General features: G+C 42.6%; 1 protein-coding gene across 1 annotated transcript; it reads right to left on the bottom strand.

Moving 5' to 3' along the window:
• Positions 1-651: 651 nt before the first annotated feature.
• Positions 652-17793, bottom strand: LOC308384232 (tropomyosin alpha-1 chain-like). The gene is made up of 10 exons (XM_080862689.1): positions 17605-17793; positions 17209-17334; positions 11466-11599; positions 9288-9405; positions 9041-9111; positions 8785-8860; positions 8532-8594; positions 8262-8331; positions 2335-2413; positions 652-1267 (listed from the first exon to the last, which is right to left on the bottom strand). The coding sequence occupies exons 1-10, from the start codon at positions 17716-17718 to the stop codon at positions 1264-1266; spliced, it is 855 nt and encodes a 284-aa protein (XP_080718815.1). The 5' UTR covers positions 17719-17793; the 3' UTR covers positions 652-1263.
• Positions 17794-18384: the final 591 nt, after the last annotated feature.

Here is an 18384-nt window from a genome sequence, read left to right on the forward strand (position 1 = left end):
AACAGCAGTTGTCTCAAGGCGCTCAAATAGTCGGTAATGAAAATGGATGAATATGCTGCTCTCAGTGCTGGTAGGGACGGTGTGCAGCAGCCCTTTAAGCTCGCTTTCAGCCTGTCGAATTATATTGACGAAGAAAAACATAATAATATTGACCCGTCAGCCCACAAATGCATTGGCCCAGTGTGACAGATCACTGTATCAGGCCTGGGGGCTTTGGGATCTGCAGGTAGGGAGAGAGGTGGTTAAAGGCAGCAATCGCTAAGGGTTGATTACAGTTGTTGAACATCATGGTGTCTCTTGGAGGAGGAGAGTGGGCAGGCAGGGGGATCCCAGGTAAGTCCATGTTTCCAGTAAAAGTGTCAACAGGCACAATGAGGCAGTGCTGCTTTTCACATTTAGCTCCAAAAATTGGTAACAGGTACATTTCTTTAGAAAAGCCTGAAGCTCTTACATCTCACAATGCTTTGCAGGGTATCATCGATGTGCAGTGTGCACAAACCGAGAGTAAAATGAATGTCAATTTTCCATGTTAACCACCAGGGCAGAACACAGCATCGGCGTATTTTCAAAAAGTTTAAAGCACCAGTCCAGCAAATCTCTGCTTTCGTGTAATTTTCAACAAAGAGATCCAGATTTGCAACAAAATGTAAATGGTTTTATTTTTTTGCCTGTGCTCCACGTCTCCACCAAATTCCAAAACTGTTCAAATTACTTTGCTGACAGACAAATGAACATGAGACATACTTTCACCAGGGCTTTACAATCATAATACTTTGTAATTCACAATTCAGGAAAATCTTTAAGTATATTTATATATATAGGTTGGTGATATTTCTATCCAGATGTGGTTTTCATCACCAAATTTTCCATGAATTCCTGAGACAAGAAAATCCTGAAAGCATTCATTAGGGACTGAACACTGCAGAACGCCCGTCGAAATTGCAAGACAAATATTAATAACTTCAAACTAAGAAAATAAACCATGAATACAGATGACGTAACCCAGAGATGTTTCCTTAAACAGGGATACAGCACAGAATTGATACAGAAGCACAACGAAGAGCAAAACAAAACAACATTTAAGAGAGCAAACAATTATCCATGGACAACTGAATCATAAGAGGCTAACTGCACGGGAGCAAACTTCGAGGATTTAGAGGGAATACTGTAAATACAGGTAGGCGATCACAGACGCAGAGCTGAGAGTAATGGTCAGCAGAAGAAAGGGTCACAACCTGGAAGGATGGTGGAGATTCTGAACATTTAGCTGAAAACAACAGAAGCAAAAGACAGTAAGTGCAATTATATCTGAAATAACATCTTAGGCAACACAAGTGCAACATTGATAGGCCATTCAATATGTTTACAAGCAGGTCTAGATTTACAGATAACATGGTGGCCACGACAAAAGAACCCATTGATGAATCCGTCAGCTTTAACAGAGGTGCTCAATTTGCTGACAAGATATTTGACTCCGCACAGACCACGCCCGCCACACACATTAACCAGGTAAAATACGTATTTAGGCTGAATGTTTTTTTCTTCAATTATTTTTTAAAAGTCAGGTCAAGGCTCCAAAAGCCCAAAGGAGATATAAGGGTGGCGGCTCACAACAGTTTTTGTTTGCTGGATCATTTTAGTTCAGCTTTCCTTTTGTTATATTTCTTTCAGTTCAAAATGTGTTCATTACATAAATAAAATGTAATTTTCTCTGTAGCACTTCATGGATTTCATAAGCAGCACACCTTAGTTGTTCACACAAAGCATAAAAGTAAAAAACAATATATACAGTGTTATCTTCATTTTAGATGTCAGAAAGTATTTGCGGCTCCCAGTGTTTTCTTTTACGTGGAAACCGGCTCCAAATGGCTCTTTGGGTGTTAACGGTTGCTGACCCCTGGTTTAAACCTTTAGTGTGTTTTCAGCATCATCTTTGAGGTCCCAAAACAAGCATATCAGCCTTCAATAGTGTCTCAATTCTGTACCCGCTGTTTGTCTATCAACAGTAAGAAGAGGCCACACAGAACATCAGTACCTTAAAGTTTACAGTGCACTTATTCTGGGTGGTAAAACACTATCAAACTCTTTAATGTTTAGTTGTTTATTTAGAAAAAAAAGATTAAACACTCAATTAAAAACTTAATTTAACAATAATTAAGATTTTTGTAATTTTCTAAAGCATTTTTTAAATTAATGCAGTAAAATGGACAGCCTGATGCTCTGAAATCAATTTACTAATAATGCATATTTTATGGCACAATTCATTATTAAATCACAAAGTGGTTGATTTAAATGTGCAAGACTCTTGGTCATCCATGTGCTGTCACAACTTACATAGAGGTCATGTCATTAAGGGCATGGTCCAGTTCCTCACTGATGGCTTTGTACTTGAGCTTTTGTGCATAAAGTTCATCTGTGGGTATAAACACAGACAAGAGACAAAAGTGAAGAAAGAAAACAGACAGTTTGAACAAAGAGGCTGAAACTGATCTGCAGAAACATTCACAGTGAAATACTAAGTTATAAAAAAATGAACTAAGCAGTTCTTTCTTAAATAGAAGAGTCCAGTTAATAAGAGTAGCCTTGTTTTCTGTGTTAGTGCTGCTCACTGTCTTGGACTCTTCATCACAACTGAACGTACTGGAGACATCCTCCCATACATGCATGTATGCCTGCTAGCATCTTGCACCCTGCTGTTATGTGCTGGATTGTCTCTGGGGCATCTTTACACAGCCTGCACCTGGGGTCTTGCCTGGTGTGATAGACCCCAGCCTCTATGGATCTTGTACTCAGAGCTTGTTCTTGTGCTGCCATGATTAGTGCCTCTGTGCTGTCTTTCAGTCCAGCTTTGTCCAGCCACTGGTAGGATTTCTGGATATCAGCCACCTCCTCTATCTGCCGGTGGTACATACCGTGCAGGGGCCTGTCCTTCCATGATGGAAGGACAGGCCCCTGCATATATATATATATATATATATATATATATATATATATATATATATATATATATATATATATATATATATATATATATATATATATATATATATATATATATATATATATATATATATGCAGGGGCCTGTCCTTCCATGATGGTTCCTCGTCTCCCTCCTCTTTCTTGGGTTTCTGCTGCCTGAGGTATTCACTGAGCACTCGGTCAGTTGGGGCCACCTTCCCAATGTATTCTTGGATGTTCCTTGTCTCATCCTGGACTGTGGTGCTGACACTCACCAGTCCCCGGCCCCCTTCCTTCCGCTTAGCGTACAGCCTCAGGGTGCTGGACTTGGGGTGAAACCCTCCATGCATGGTAAGGAGCTTTCTTGTCTTGATGTCAGTGGCTTCTATCTCCTCCTTTGGCCAGCTTATTATCCCAGCAGGGTACCTGATCACGGGTAGGGCGTACGTGTTGATGGCCCGGATCTTGTTCTTACCATTCAGCTGACTCCTCAGGACTTGCCTGACCCTCTGCAGGTACTTGGTGGTTGCAGCTTTTCTAGCGGCCTCTTCATGGTTCCCATTCGCCTGCGGGATCCCCAGGTACTTGTAACTGTCCTCTATGTCTGCAATGTTGCCTTCTGGTAGTTCAATCCCCTCAGTTCTGACTACCTTCCCTCTCTTTGTTACCATCCGACTACACTTCTCCAGTCCGAACGACATTCCAATGTCATTGCTGTATAGCCTGGTAGTGTGGATCAGTGAATCGATGTCTCGTTCACTCTTGGCATACAGCTTGATGTCATCCATGTACAGGAGGTGGCTGACGACTGCTCTGTTCCGTAGTCGGTATCCGTACTGTGATGACTCTGCCATTATGAGCTTTAAATGGAGCCAGGAAGCATTTAATCACAATGCGTCTGTGCTAATAATTGGGTATATATATATATATATATATATATATATGTGTGTGTGTGTGTGTGCGTGTATATATATACACGCACACACACATACATACATATATATATATATATATATATATATATATATATATATATATATATATATATATATATATATATATATATATGTGTATGTGTATATATATATATATATATATATATATATATATATATATATATATATATATATATATATATATATATATATATATATATATATATATGGAGGGCAAGATCAAAGTAGCACGGAGGGAGGTTAGCCAACTAACGGAGTTGCACGGAGTTGCAGAAAGGTGCGACAAAGAAGGTGCATAAGAAATACAGCAAGCTGTCCATACCTGAGGCCTTGGAAACTGCCAAGCAAAGACTCACAGCCTTGGCCAGCCGCTTGAGGAGGTACACCAGAGAGATAGAAGGCAGGAGAATAAACCAGCTGTTCTCCACAGAACCAGCAAAGGTGTACTCTCAGTGGCAAGGGAACAATAATAAGAGAACAGCACCACCAAGGCTGGAGACGGAGCAATACTGGAAGAGCATATGGGAGAAGGACGCAACCTATAACGGCAATGCTCAGTGGCTAGTGGATCTGAGGGCAGACCACAGCGACCTCCCTGAACAGGGTCCAGTAACCATCACAGTGGCAGATATCCAAGAAAGGGTCCCCAGTATGAAGAGTTGGACAGCACCAGGGCCCGACATGGTTCACGCCTACTGGCTAAAAAAGCTGACTGCACTCCACGAGCGTCTGGCAGCACAAATGAACCAGCTGCTAGTTAACGAGAGACACCCGGAATGGCTAACCGAAGGTCGGACGGTCCTGATCCCCAAGGACCCCAAGAAGGGACCGGTCCCCTCCAACTACCGACCAATAACCTGCCTCAGTACTACATGGAAGCTCCTGTCAGGCATCATATCGGCTAAGATGAACAGGCACATGGGTCAATACATGAGTGGGACACAGAAAGGAATTGGCAAGAATACCAGAGGCGCAAAACACCAGCTACTGGTAGACAGAACAGTCAGCCGAGACTGCAAGACCAGACTGACCAACCTGTGCACTGCCTGGATTGATTACAAGAAGGCCTATGACTCAATGCCCCACAGCTGGATACTGGAATGCCTAGAATTGTACAAGATCAATGGGACCCTAAGAGCCTTCATCAGGAACTCAATGGGGATGTGGCGTACAACACTAGAGGCCAACTCCAAGCCCATAGCACAAGTCACCATCAAGTGCGGGATCTACCAAGGAGATGCTCTGTCCCCACTGCTGTTCTGCATAGGCCTGAACCCCCTCAGTGAGATCATTAACAAGACTGGCTACGGATACCGACTACGGAACAGAGCAGTTGTCAGCCACCTCCTGTACATGGATGACATCAAGCTGTATGCCAAGAGTGAACGAGACATCGATTCACTGATCCACACTACCAGGCTATACAGCAATGACATTGGAATGTCGTTCGGACTGGAGAAGTGTAGTAGGATGGTAACAAAGAGAGGGAAGGTAGTCAGAACTGAGGGGATTGAACTATCAGAAGGCAACATTGCAGACATAGAGGACAGTTACAAGTACCTGGGGATCCCGCAGGCAAATGGGAACCATGAAGAGGCCGCTAGAAAGGCTGCAACCACCAAGTACCTGCAGAGGGTCAGGCAAGTCCTGAGGAGTCAGCTGAATGGTAAGAACAAGATCCGGGCCATCAACACGTACGCCCTGCCCGTGATCAGGTACCCTGCTGGGGTAATAGGCTGGCCAAAGGAGGAGATAGAAGCCACTGACATCAAGACAAGAAAGCTCCTTACCATGCATGGAGGGTTTCACCCCAAGTCCAGCACCCTGAGGCTGTACGCTAAGCGGAAGGAAGGGGGCCGGGGACTGGAGAGTGTCAGCACCACAGTCCAGGATGAGACAACGAACATCCAAGAATACATTGGGAAGATGGCCCCAACTGACCGAGTGCTCAGTGAATACCTCAGGCAGCAGAAACCCAAGAAAGAGGAGGGAGACGAGGAACCATCATGGAAGGACAGGCCCCTGCACGGTATGTACCACCGGCAGATAGAGGAGGTGGCTGATATCCAGAAATCCTACCAGTGGCTGGACAAAGCTGGACTGAAAGACAGCACAGAAGCACTAATCATGGCAGCACAAGAACAAGCTCTGAGTACAAGATCCATAGAGGCTGGGGTCTATCACACCAGGCAAGACCCCAGGTGCAGGCTGTGTAAAGATGCCCCAGAGACAATCCAGCACATAACAGCAGGGTGCAAGATGCTAGCAGGCAAGGCATACATGGAACGCCATAACCAAGTGGCCGGCATAGTGTACAGGAACATCTGTGCCGAGTATAACCTGGAAGTCCCGAGGTCAAAATGGGAGATGCCCCCAAGGGTGGTGGAGAATGACCGAGCTAAGATCCTGTGGGACTTCCAGATACAGACGGACAAAATGGTGGTGGCTAACCAACCGGACATAGTGGTGGTAGACAAGCGGAAGAAGACGGCCGTAGTGATCGATGTAGCGGTTCCGAATGACAGCAATATCAGGAAGAAGGAACACGAGAAGCTGGAGAAATACCAAGGGCTCAGAGAAGAGCTTGAGAGGATGTGGAGGGTGAAGGTAATGGTGCTCCCCGTGGTAATCGGAGCACTAGGTGCGGTGACTCCCAAGCTAGGCGAGTGGCTCCAGCAGATCCCGGGAACAACATCGGAGATCTCTGTCCAGAAGAGCGCAGTCCTGGGAACAGCTAAGATACTGCGCAGGACCCTCAAGCTCCCAGGCCTCTGGTAGAGGACCCGAGCTTGAAGGATAAACCGCCCGCAGGGGCGTGCTGGGTGTTTTTTTTTTTTTTATATATGTGTGTGTGTGTGTGTGTGTATATATATGTATATATATACAGCGAACGAAGGCTGTCCAAAGTCGTAGACTCCTCCGAATGCAGCCGACAAATGCGTCCTCCTTTTCCCCGAATTTGAAGGATGGGTCGGGTGTGTCCTTCGTGGTTCACCATATCCCAGAATTCATAGCGCGGCCCAGCCAAACTCCAGTTTCTGGCAATGGCGTCCGCTACTAAGTTTTAAAATTACTCTTATTATTCTTTCTGGGTCACAAAATAAACTTTTAACATATTTTCAGGTGAGAAAGTAGCTGTGTAAACTTCAAATATCTGCTCGGTTTATCAAGATATCGCATATTTGCAAAAGTGTGCCGACATTTTCGGAGACGTCTGTTACCCACCAGCTCGACAGCTAGCCGGGAGCTCGAGGGTCACTGAAGCCGCCGAGAATGGCACAACTCCCGGCACATCATTTTCAGATCACCGCAGACTTTTGCTACTCAGGTTAAACGTAATATATAAGTCACTTAGACAACCTAAAAATGTTATTGTTGGGCTTTTTTCAGTGTTTTATTTGTTCGTGAGTAAATCGGTTTGGCTGAGATTAAAGTTATTAGATTAGATAAAATAAAACTTTATTAATCCCCCGGGTGGGTTCCTCCTTGGTTTTCACACAGCTGACTAAACGTCAAACAGAAAACTGATTAAACAGAAGTGTGAGACAGTCGAGAATTTACGCCAGTGTCCTGTTATATTTTAGATAGCAAGAAGCAGACGGACGAGTTTATTAAACTCCACAGAGACAGTGGTGACGCTGATCAGAAGGCTGGACCGTCCAATTCCACAGCCGTTTACTTCCGGCCTACCCGACCTTCTGAGGACCTGGCCCACGTAGACCACGAAGGCCGGGTCCTCAGGAGGATGCAGCCCATGAATTTGGACATGACCATAGCACGTTCTGACTGAGAGATTTCTGAAAATATTAAAACGTACAGCTCTGCCATCACTTCCAACATAAATGAAGACAGGAAACTAAACAGCAGTGACGTTTGTAGGGTTACTGAAGTTGGGCTAGCTGCTACTGTATATAATGATGTGCTACGTGTCGCTAGCGACACAGCTATGTTAGCATAACAAACACAGTGAAGCTGGAGGATGAACGCTAACTTTTTTCCACTGGATAATGTTAAGGTTCCTGATAGTTAGAGACAAATGCAATCGCATGGCAGGATGCTGTAAACGGACCAAACTTCAGTCAGGAGAACAACTGAGATAATCCATCCACAATACGAGGTTAGTCATTAATATACTGCAACAACATGGGAACAGAGCAGCTGCCAGAGAATTCAACATTAATGAATCAATGGTACAGAAGTGGAGGAAGCAAGAAGAATGAGTTGAGTAAAGTGTGACTTATTTGACTGTTTTGTTTCGCTTAGTGCGTCTTATAATCTGGTGCACCTTATGGTCTGAAAAATACGGTAATTAAAGGGTGAACTTTGTTGAGAAATGAGTGTTTTACCTTCCAGATCATCAATTGTCTTCTCCAGCTTGGCCACAGATCTCTCAGCAAACTCAGCTCGCGTCTCGGCCTGTTAAAGCAACAACTTTTGATCAGACAACGAAGTTGAAGAAGTAACAGAAATGCAGCAATATGTTGACCTCTCAAAGCATCAAAACATTTAGAGCCCAGCGCTCATTTAAATGTAGAAAATATTTTAAATAGATAAATAAAATGATCAATAAATCCAGCATTTAGAATATCTACAGGTCATTTTTCTTTCTTGCTCACCTCTTTCAGTTTGTCAGTTAGGATCTTAATTTCTTCCTCATACTTGTCCTCCTTTTGCGAGTACTGTGTGGAAGGAGAAGATTATTCAGAGGGTGAGGTCTGCAGGATGGTGAAGTGTCACAGCGGGGCAAGGAGATACTTGGTTTGACTCTAAACCTCCCGAGTGTACTGTGTCAGCTTCTTTATTGTTATATGTAAAAAGTCACGTTTTGAAAATATATGTTTACTCTCAGTGTCTCTGGCCTTTCCTTACCTTCTCAGCCCTGGCCTCCAGGGACTTTAGGTTATTGGTGACATTCTTCAGTTCATCCTCCAGCTCAGCACATTTACTTTTAGAGTTTTTAGAAGACAAAAACAGGTTGGTGCAGAAAACTCACAGTTTAAATGTTTGCCATGACATGTAAAAAAAAAACCCTGTAAACACTTGAAGCAGTGCTCCTAGGAAATAATTGCTTCTGTCCTTCAAAAAACCCCAAACATGAGGCAGGTAACACGGTATATGTACTCACGCCTCAGCCAGCTCTGCCCTCTCCTCTGTACGCTCTAACTCTCCTTCTACAATCACCAGTTTACGAGCAACCTGAGGAGAAAGTGTGAGAGTTTAAGGTCCTGCACCGTGGATTTGCTATTTTTCAGTATTATTGTAATAACAACACAGAGGTAGATACAGTTACCAGCTCCTTTCAAATGTCTTTGGTTCCTAAAGAAAGTGCATCACTGCAGCGGACTGCAACAGACAAGAACAAAAACACTCGCCTCCTCGTATTTGCGGTCAGCCTCCTCAGCGATGTGTTTAGCTTCCTTCAGCTGAATCTCCTGGAGCTCCATCTTCTCTTCATCTTTCAGAGCTCTGTTCTCAATCACCTTCATGCCTCTGTGCAGACAAACCATCCTTACTTTCTGACAATACAAATACACTGCTAAACATTTTTAACCCTCGTGCTTCGTTCATTTCATGTAAAACAATTTTGTGTTCTCGATCAGATATAGAAACTATAATAATAGATGTATTATCACTGTATGTTGTGTTAGATTTTTGTAATCAGCTCACGTTCTTGTGAGCATGACAGCCTTTCTAAGTCTCATTAATCTGAAAAAACATCTGGATTAGTTTGACTGTAAGAAATGATCAGATGAAACACAGTCTACTGTTTATCACAGGCTACTTTGGATAAGTTACAACGTTAAGAACATTTGTTTTTAAACCATTTCAAATCTTTTATAGTCACATAAAGCAACACCTGTTGTGGTCCTGGCCAAAAGTGGACGGGAATGTTTTATTTGTGTGGCTAGGAAATTATCCCAAAACTGCACTTCTGACATATCTTTATGCCATGTTTAGACTGCTTGATTGGCATTTACTTTTTGAAAGGGCAGCGTCCCCTACCGGTGGCCAGACACTGTGATGTTTGGACTTGGACATGAGTGATGAGTGGCTGCTATTCCACGCACTCGTCACAAACCTCTAATCACTGCCAGTTTGTCTTGCTGATGATGACCCTGAATAGTATTGTGGCTGTCAAAGCGAATCGCCCATGACAACATGTAAATCATGTTTAATTAATCAGGAACAGTTCAAAGCATGATTCGATGGCCATCATCGTCATCATCATTCCTCTTTATCTGGATTATATTCCGTGCCATCTTCAGCTTCTGATCCATCCTCACTGTCAGTTTCCTGGCCTCTCTCCTCCTCACCAGTGTGGTGATCAAATATGTAATCAAGAGCCTCACTTAGGTCATGGTGCTGCCACACAGTGACCTGTCACCATAGCTACACAGTGTTTTCTGTGGGGCAGATAGGATTTGATGCATAGAACAGTACATTTTGAAAATCTGTCAGCTAAATATAAGAACGTGGTGTTAATAACCTCTGTTTAGATGCTGCTGCCTTACATATGACTGGGAGGAAGCTAATAATAGACTGTGCAATAATACACAATTAAAAAAATGAGTATAGCACCAACTCAATGAAACTTTCAGATATTGACCTGATCTGTTAAGTAGCAAAGGGGATTGTTTGAGCTGCTTTGGTCTTAATAAAACTAACAAGTGCACCAGAGAAGCAGGTTTAACAGGTGGAGGCCACTGACTCTTTCCCCTCCTCATCTTTTCTGAATGTTTTTTTTGGTACTTTTTAGTTTTGCATTTGGCTGGTGTTGGTGTGAGTACCAGTAGCATGAGGCGATACCTTGGCCTTACAGAGGTTACACAGATTGTCCAATTGTAAGGACGCCTGTTTTCTGTTGGACTCGTCAAGGTTGTTAGTTTGGTCGCTATTTCTAAGTTTGTTATGTAGTTTCATTGTAGCCACGTGTATGTAGCTAGTTGAATCATTTGCATTTCTAGTTACTTGTTCCATTTCGTGTCCTCGTTGTCGTGGTCTCGTCTGTGTTCCCCCCAGCCCGTCATGTCCCTCGCTCTCTCGCTCCTTGTCTCATGTGCATTGTGTTCAGTTTTGTTTCCCCTCTAACGTTTGTCTAGTTTGCTCCAGCTGTGTTTCTATGCATCTCCACTTCTCTTATGTATACACTCTGTCAGTGTCTCTTATGTTCCAGTCATGGGTCTGATGACCTCCAAGTGTTCCTGGTTTCTAGTGTACCCCCAGTTTAGGGTTCCTGTTTAGTTCCTGGCGCCTGTTTTGTATAAAGTCTGATCAGCCAGTACAAAGATCTCGCTTGCAGTTTAAATTTCCATCTGCTTCCATGGCTGCACTAAGCTCAAATACTCAGTAGCTATTCAACATCTATGGAGTTTTTTACTGATATATTAAGATACATTTTCAGTCCCAGGTCTTTTTTGTGTGGTTCTAGCACAGTATGTTCATGAACCATCCAACGGGAAAAGTGTGGTCACTGACATTCAAGCTGTTCCTATAACGCTTGACTTGTGATACTCATCGCAGAAGAACAATAGAGGTCACAGCAGAGTCACCTCTCGCTCTCATCTGCAGCCTTCTCAGCTTCTTCCAGTTTCTGCAGAGCTGTTGCCAGCCTCTCCTGAGCGCGGTCCAGCTCCTCCTCTACGAGCTGGATACGTCTGTTGAGGGAAGCCACTTCTGCCTCTGCCTGAGAATACAAGGAGCAGATTAATTAGAAAAACAGTCTGTTACATACGCTGCACATGTCTAACACAGTAAAAGCAGCATTTCCTGATAGAAGCGTATTGCATGTTATTCCAAAGAAGTGGATAATATAATGTGGATGTGGACAAAGCTTTTCCAAAGAATCTCTTCAAATAACCTTTTTGGTTTTCAGTGAGTTAGGATGATGTACTCAGCCAGAAGCTTATCGTGATACAGTGCATGTATTCTCTCTTTGTCTTATTACACCATTATTCCATTTGCTTGAAATTTTCTTTTTAAACATATTTACAAATATTAGATTTAACAGGTCTTAAATCAAGTCTTGGCTCTATAGGTCACATAAGGACAGAGTAATCATAAAGTGACTCCTTTGTTATCTGGACTGTGTGCTTAGGACCTTCGAGGCCCAGAGCAGTTTGGAGCCGGTTGCCACCATCATGCTTCACTGTAGAGATGGCATTGGCCAGGTGATGAGCGGTGCCTGATTTCCTCCAGACATCATGCTTGGCATTCAGGCCAAAGAGCTAAGTGTTTGTTTCATCAGAGCAGGGAATTTTGTTTCTCATCGTGCGAGAGTGCTTCAGGTGCCTTTTGGAAAACTCCAACTTACTTTTACTGAGGAGTGGCTCTGGTCTGGCCTCTCTATGATACATACCTGATTGCTGGAATGCTGCAGAAATGGTTGGGGTGTTAGGGCGAAAACAGGGTGCCACTGTTGGCCGAAGACAAAGGAAGACTCAGCAGGGAAGGTGAGTTAGGAGGCATCGAGAAAGACAGAAATGCAGGATCGTGGAAAAGAGTAAGGAGTCCGTATGGACTACGGCTCATGAAGGGAGATATTATGAAGAGAAGGAAAACAGACATATTGTGTGTACAAGAGACCAGGTCGAAGTGATGAGGCCAGTAGCATTGGAGGTGGATTCAAACTGTTCTAGAGAGAGAACTCGATTATGGGTCATTTTGAAGGAAGTGTATACGAATAGTTCTGTTCAGGTGAAGCGTCTGTCAGACCGGAGCATTAGTTCAAAGCTGTACATGAAATAGGTGAATGTTAATGCGTGTGCTGCACAGTCAGAAAAGTTGAATATAGTGGTAATGAGTGGTAACTGGTGTCAACTTTAACAGACATGGGAACACGGGTGATGAGGAAGTGATTTCAGCAAAGGATGGAAATGACTGGTCAATGCATGTTTCAAGAAGAGGAAGGAACACAGGGTGGCATGTTAAGGTGGAGGAAGGTGCACACAGGTGAAATACATCTTATGCACAACTGGCAATCTAGTGGACATATGTAACCTGGTCTGCAGGTAATAATAGGTGATAGAAGCCTCTCCACACACCTTAATGAATCCAGTCCCTGCATACAAGCATGTCCTAGGACTTCATTTAATGTGGTCAGACAGAACCAGACCAGAAGCCCTATAGACTCACACAACCCTGGATTTATCCCAAATATAACGGATACTTGATTTAAGAAAGGGAAAGATATGGGTTTGGTTAAATATTTTGATTTACTTAATGGGACCAATTAAAAAGGTTTTGAAGATTTGAAAGAAAAAGGACTGACAAATAAAGACTTCTGTAGATTTTTACAAATAAACATAAGATTGAAAGTATATTTAACAGAAAGATCTGTGTCGGGTGTTCTGAATGTTTTCCTAATGGCATAAAAATCTATTTCAGGAATTAGACCCATTTCTAAAATATACCAAGGTTTACAAGCATTGAAAGGGCAAAATAAAACAGCTAGAATAACTCTTTAACCAATTAAAGAGCAGGTATAAGTGAAAAGATGTAAACACAAAATACAGATTCAAGTACAAGTACACAAACAGTGTCTCTGCTGAAAGCACAGCTCTCACAGATTCCACAGCTGCCAGTTTCATCGTGCAACGACAAAATTTACTGAACCAGCAGCACACGAAGACCAGAATTACGATTCACATTTGAACAACATTAACAGCAATTCTGTCTTTTCTGTCTTGCTACCAAAAAATCCATCTCGATAAAACCACATTTCCTGCAGAGCTCAAGGGCTTGAAGGCAGTTTCCATCATGAATTGCTATTTTCTGCCTAACTGACTTGTTCACGCACAGATACATTATGCACTGGAGTACTGTTGTGTACAGTATTGTGTACTTTTGAGTTCTTTTGGTTTTGCAAAAATGACGACTGCCAAGAAAACCTCATTTCTGCTTTTTGATACCTAAGAAATTTCAGCTGTAACAGATGGCGCCAGATTGCAAAATGCTTAGCTATGTCTGTCAAGAGTGGGACCCAGTTACAGGACTCAAACACGAAGAGGGTAAACTGGAAGAAGCAGCTTTATCTCTGTGGAACGAGTAGTGAGGAGAACATGGAGCATTGAGAAACACAGCCAGTGGACAACACACCAGTGAGGAGAGGGAGACTGAGGCCTTAAATACACACAGGATAATGAGCGGATGGGAAACAGGAGGGAACACAGCAGGAAATAATCAGACTAACAGGAAGGGAGGAAGCAAAACTGAACACACTGAGCACAGGATGAGAGACTGCCAAAATAAAACAGGAAACATACTAAGACGCAGACTAAGATATACAAACACTGGGACAGGGGAGACAGACTGAGAAGATGGAGAGGGCGACTGACATGACAGGCTGGGGAGAACACAGACGAGACCAAGACAACCAGGACACGAAAGGGAACAAACAATTCAGAACTGGAAATACAAAATGATTAAAGTGGGAAGAACAAGGAAGCTAAACAATACCAGAACTGAGAAACACAGAAACACTGAGTCATGATGTTTTCTCAGTGATCTGTGAGTGGGCCCATCTTTCTGCTGGTTTTATGACACAACAATCTGACCACAATGGGCTCAACAGACACTGATTTGCACCAGGATGCAATCACCATCCAATGACAAAAGTGGGGAGAACGTGAGTGAGTTCTTTGTGGCCTCACTTCAAATCAGGACATTTTGCTCCAAAAGATAGTTGAATGCAGCAAATTCATGGTGAAAGTGCAGGCAGTGGTAGTTCCCATATCCAGGAAACATCTACAGTGTCTACTTTTTAGGTTTTTCCAACTTCTATCGCTGGTTTATCGGGAACAATAGCAAAGTCTGACTTTTCTTAAGACGCCTTTCTAGTGGAATGTCTCAGCCTGGGAAACCTTCGACCATCTGGAGCATCTGCTCGCCTCTGCGCTTATTCTTGCTCAACACACTCTAGTTCATTGAGGAGGTTGACACTTTGGATTCTAGATGCAGTGTTGTCCCAGAGGGCTGCTGATAAAATGCACCCCTTGGCTTTCTTTGCTCATCAGCTGTCACCCACAAAGCACAATTACAACATGGGGAGGTGAGAAGTGCTGGTGGTGAAGCTGGCGCTGGAAGAATGGAGGCACTTGCAGAGGAAGCTGAAAATCCCTTTGTTGTTTGGATGACCACAAGAAATGATCAAACTCACTGCAAGCCAGGTGGTCTTTTTCTGGTTGCCCAGTTTAACTATACAAACTTCTACCTCCCAGACTCGTGGAGCACCAACGCAGATGCTCTCTCCCCCCAAAGGGAGTGAACCAATCCTCCCAGCCTCCCTCGTCGTTGGATCACCTGGAAGATCGAGTCGCTGGTCAGTGCCGCGCAGCAAAACGAGATAGATCCTCAGGCTGAGCGTGTCCAGTGGTCTGTAATAATATCTGTGATTCATACAGAATGGCAGCCATGGCTTGTGCTGATGAGGTCATGGTGATAATTATGAATCAAGAGAATATAGAAAGATTAAATTACCATAAGAAAAGGTCCTCTGCTGAACCACGGTGAAGGTGGAACCTTTGAACATTTATTGTTAGCCTGCTACAGAACAGCAGGTTTTATCATTGACAGCAAACTAAAATCTTTAAGCTATGGTTTATTTGAAGGACTACTGATGGATAGCAAAAGAGATTTATTTTGGTAAATCGTGTCCATAATCAACACTCTGGAAAATGAGAGCTAAAGAATGATTAATAGTGATATTGTCTTTAAAGACAGATAAATTCCCTTTTTCCTGGAATATTTTAAATATTTGTATAAATATATCTATGTTTTTGCACGATTCTCATCCGATGTAACTGCCATATCTTTTGAAGAAAGGGTTTTTGAAAATGGTTTTGATTGTTTGATTTAAAATCCAGTGTGGTGCTGTATAGAGGCAAAATTACAAAAAGTGTGCCACTGTCCAAAAACATACGGACTGTAGCTAAGAGCTAAATTAGTGGACTGAGTTTCTGTAAGTAATGGCTCGACTGGTTCGACTGGTTCGGCTGGTTCGACTGGTTCGACTGGTTCGGCTGGTTCGACTGGTTCGACTGGTTCGACTGGATTTAATGGGGTCAGCCATTAAACAAAAGGACTCCACCGCCTCACCACTTGTGTGCACCTGTGGGCACCAATGACTTTCTGATCATAACATTGGACATCTGTCCAAAAGAGGTTTTGAACACTTATTTGTATGGATAACATAAAACAAATAAACATACAAAAATATGGAGAAATAGAAATAACTATCGCTTCTCTCAGACGAAATCTCCCCGTTTCCTCTTCTGTCTCTGTTTAGATTTAGTCAGTTTCTGTGTTATTTATGGGTTTTTGGTTAATTCCTCTTCCTCCCTTTGAACATTACTTTCCTCGTGTCTGACCTTCTACTCCTGTCTTGTCTTTCCTTGTGTATGATTATCTGCCCCACCCTCTTTTCTGTAGTTTAATCCGTGTCTGACTTTCCTCAGTGGTGTCTCATTTCTAACCACCCCTCAGTGTGTGTATAAAAAGTACTTTTGTCATATCATCTGTTTGTTTTCCATTTGTTCCCCATCTCCTTTCAGCCTCTTATGGCCTGCATTTGTATTTCACTTCAGCGATGTCTGACAGAGAGCCCGTCCTGTGAATCTGACGCTAGTTTAAATTCTCAAAGTCAGTGTGTGAAAGAGAACCATTTGGATGGACACCTTTGAGAACTAAACATTGTAGCACGAGCTGAAGGGTGAAAGTAAAACAGGTGGAGAAAGGTGAGTGCAATAGCCCACTGGTTTATGATAGTCTAGTTCTTATTGTGCTGTGAGAGCCACAGTGAATGAGCCTAAATTAGGCTACATCCATTAAATAAAGGCCGTCAGTTACTGTGATCTGGGAGGCATGGGTACCTAAAATGGACTTGAACAATTGTTAATCTCACTGCCAAGGTTGGGTGGTTGACATCAGAGTTAAAAAGGGCTCTGAATCCCCCAACAGCTGTGAGACGTAAGCATGATGAGAATGGAATGCAAGGCTGAAACAGGAACTCAAACTGGCTTGGTTTACACTGGCCATCAGTTCATGCTGTGTGAGACACAATGCCACCACTGAGAGAGCACTGTATCATGTATTACAGTTTCTTGGCCTTCCCAGTCATAAAATAGGGAAAAAAATCTCCCAAAGAGTCACATCCACGTCAGCACCCTGCTAATCTGTTTGCTTTGTGGAAGAGACATATTTTCTTTTGTATTTTCAGAATGTAAAGGTTGGTCAGTAATCAATAATGTGGTATTATGAAATGCACCAAACACACCACTGTGAATTAGTTTTACTCACATCAGCAGCTTTCTTATCAGCAACTTCAAGCTTCTCCTGAGCATCCTTTAAGGCCTCGGAGTATTTATCAAGCTCATCTTCTGTTGCTTTCAGCTTCTTTTGCATTTGTATAAGCTCGTCTTCATGCTGATAGCGTGGGACAAGAAACACAGGGTTAGATTTTAATGTACATTTTTGGACAGACTTTCCTCAGCAGCAGACTCAGGTCCTTGTTTGACTACCATCCACCAAAACCACAGATAAAACATAACTGGGTCTCTGGAAGTCTCAAAAAGTCATCTTTCCTATTTTCATTCATTCATTGGTACAAGATGCTAAACTACACCACATACTAAGCTCATATAAACCACCAGACTGATGAGTCCGCTTCATGTGATTTGCACCTGTGTGACCTACCTGCTTGCTTCTATCTTCAGCTGCTTTTCTGTCCGTTTCAGCCTGTTCCGCCTGATCCAGCGCATTTTCCTTGTCCAACTTCAGCATAAGCATTTTCTTCTTGATGGCCTCCATTTTTGTTGATGTGTAATAGCGTTTTCCTGTAAAAGATCAATACTAATTGGTGCAGAACCTGAGACTGGCAAACTGGAAGAGACACCAACTCTAACAAAGCAGCAGACTATTTATATGACAGACAAGGAGACACTCCCCCAAAATCACACACAACTGTACCCTGCAGATTAGCTGGAAGATGAACCTCCACACAAGCACCTCAGAATATCTTTGATCTGCTCTTATCATGTAGCTGTGAAGAAGGAGGAAAAAACAGAAATGAAATGTGTTTTCAGGACCACTTTTGTCTGTCCTTCCATGCACATACATGGACAGTGTTGGTTAAGTCACTTGAAAAAAGTAATCAGTAACTAATTACTGATTACTTCCCCAAAAAAGAAATCCCGTTACTTTACTGATTACTTATTTTCAAAAGTAATTAATTACTTAGTTACTTAGTTACTTTTTAAAAACACGATTTACAACCTGAAGAGGTGATAAAGTGATAGATCTTTCAGCCCAATTCTACTTTTTCTGCATAATCATCATACAAAATGTAATCAAATGGAAAAGTCTCTTTTTTTAAACTTGTTTTATTAGTTTTAATCTTTTAACTTTATGCATCAAGCAAAAATTTAATTATCTGCAACATTCTCTGACTGGAAGAAATTAGTTTAACATTTAAAC

Source organism: Rhamphochromis sp. 'chilingali' (assembly GCF_963969265.1).
Source record: "Rhamphochromis sp. 'chilingali' genome assembly, chromosome: 17".
Taxonomy (NCBI): domain Eukaryota; kingdom Metazoa; phylum Chordata; class Actinopteri; order Cichliformes; family Cichlidae; genus Rhamphochromis; species Rhamphochromis sp. 'chilingali'.

What these genes read in the sequence shown, in the direction of transcription:
- LOC308384232 (XM_080862689.1), bottom strand. Translation starts at nt 17,718, where the DNA reads ATGGAGGCCATCAAGAAGAAAATGCTTATGCTGAAGTTGGACAAGGAA. An exon ending in CTGATAAGAAAGCTGCTGAT is followed by an intron (nt 11,600 to 17,208) that starts GTGAGTAAAACT and finishes TTGTATTCTCAG; the next exon opens with GCAGAGGCAGAAGTGGCTTC. An exon ending in TAACTGACAAACTGAAAGAG is followed by an intron (nt 8,332 to 8,531) that starts GTGAGCAAGAAA and finishes TTGCTTTAACAG; the next exon opens with GCCGAGACGCGAGCTGAGTT.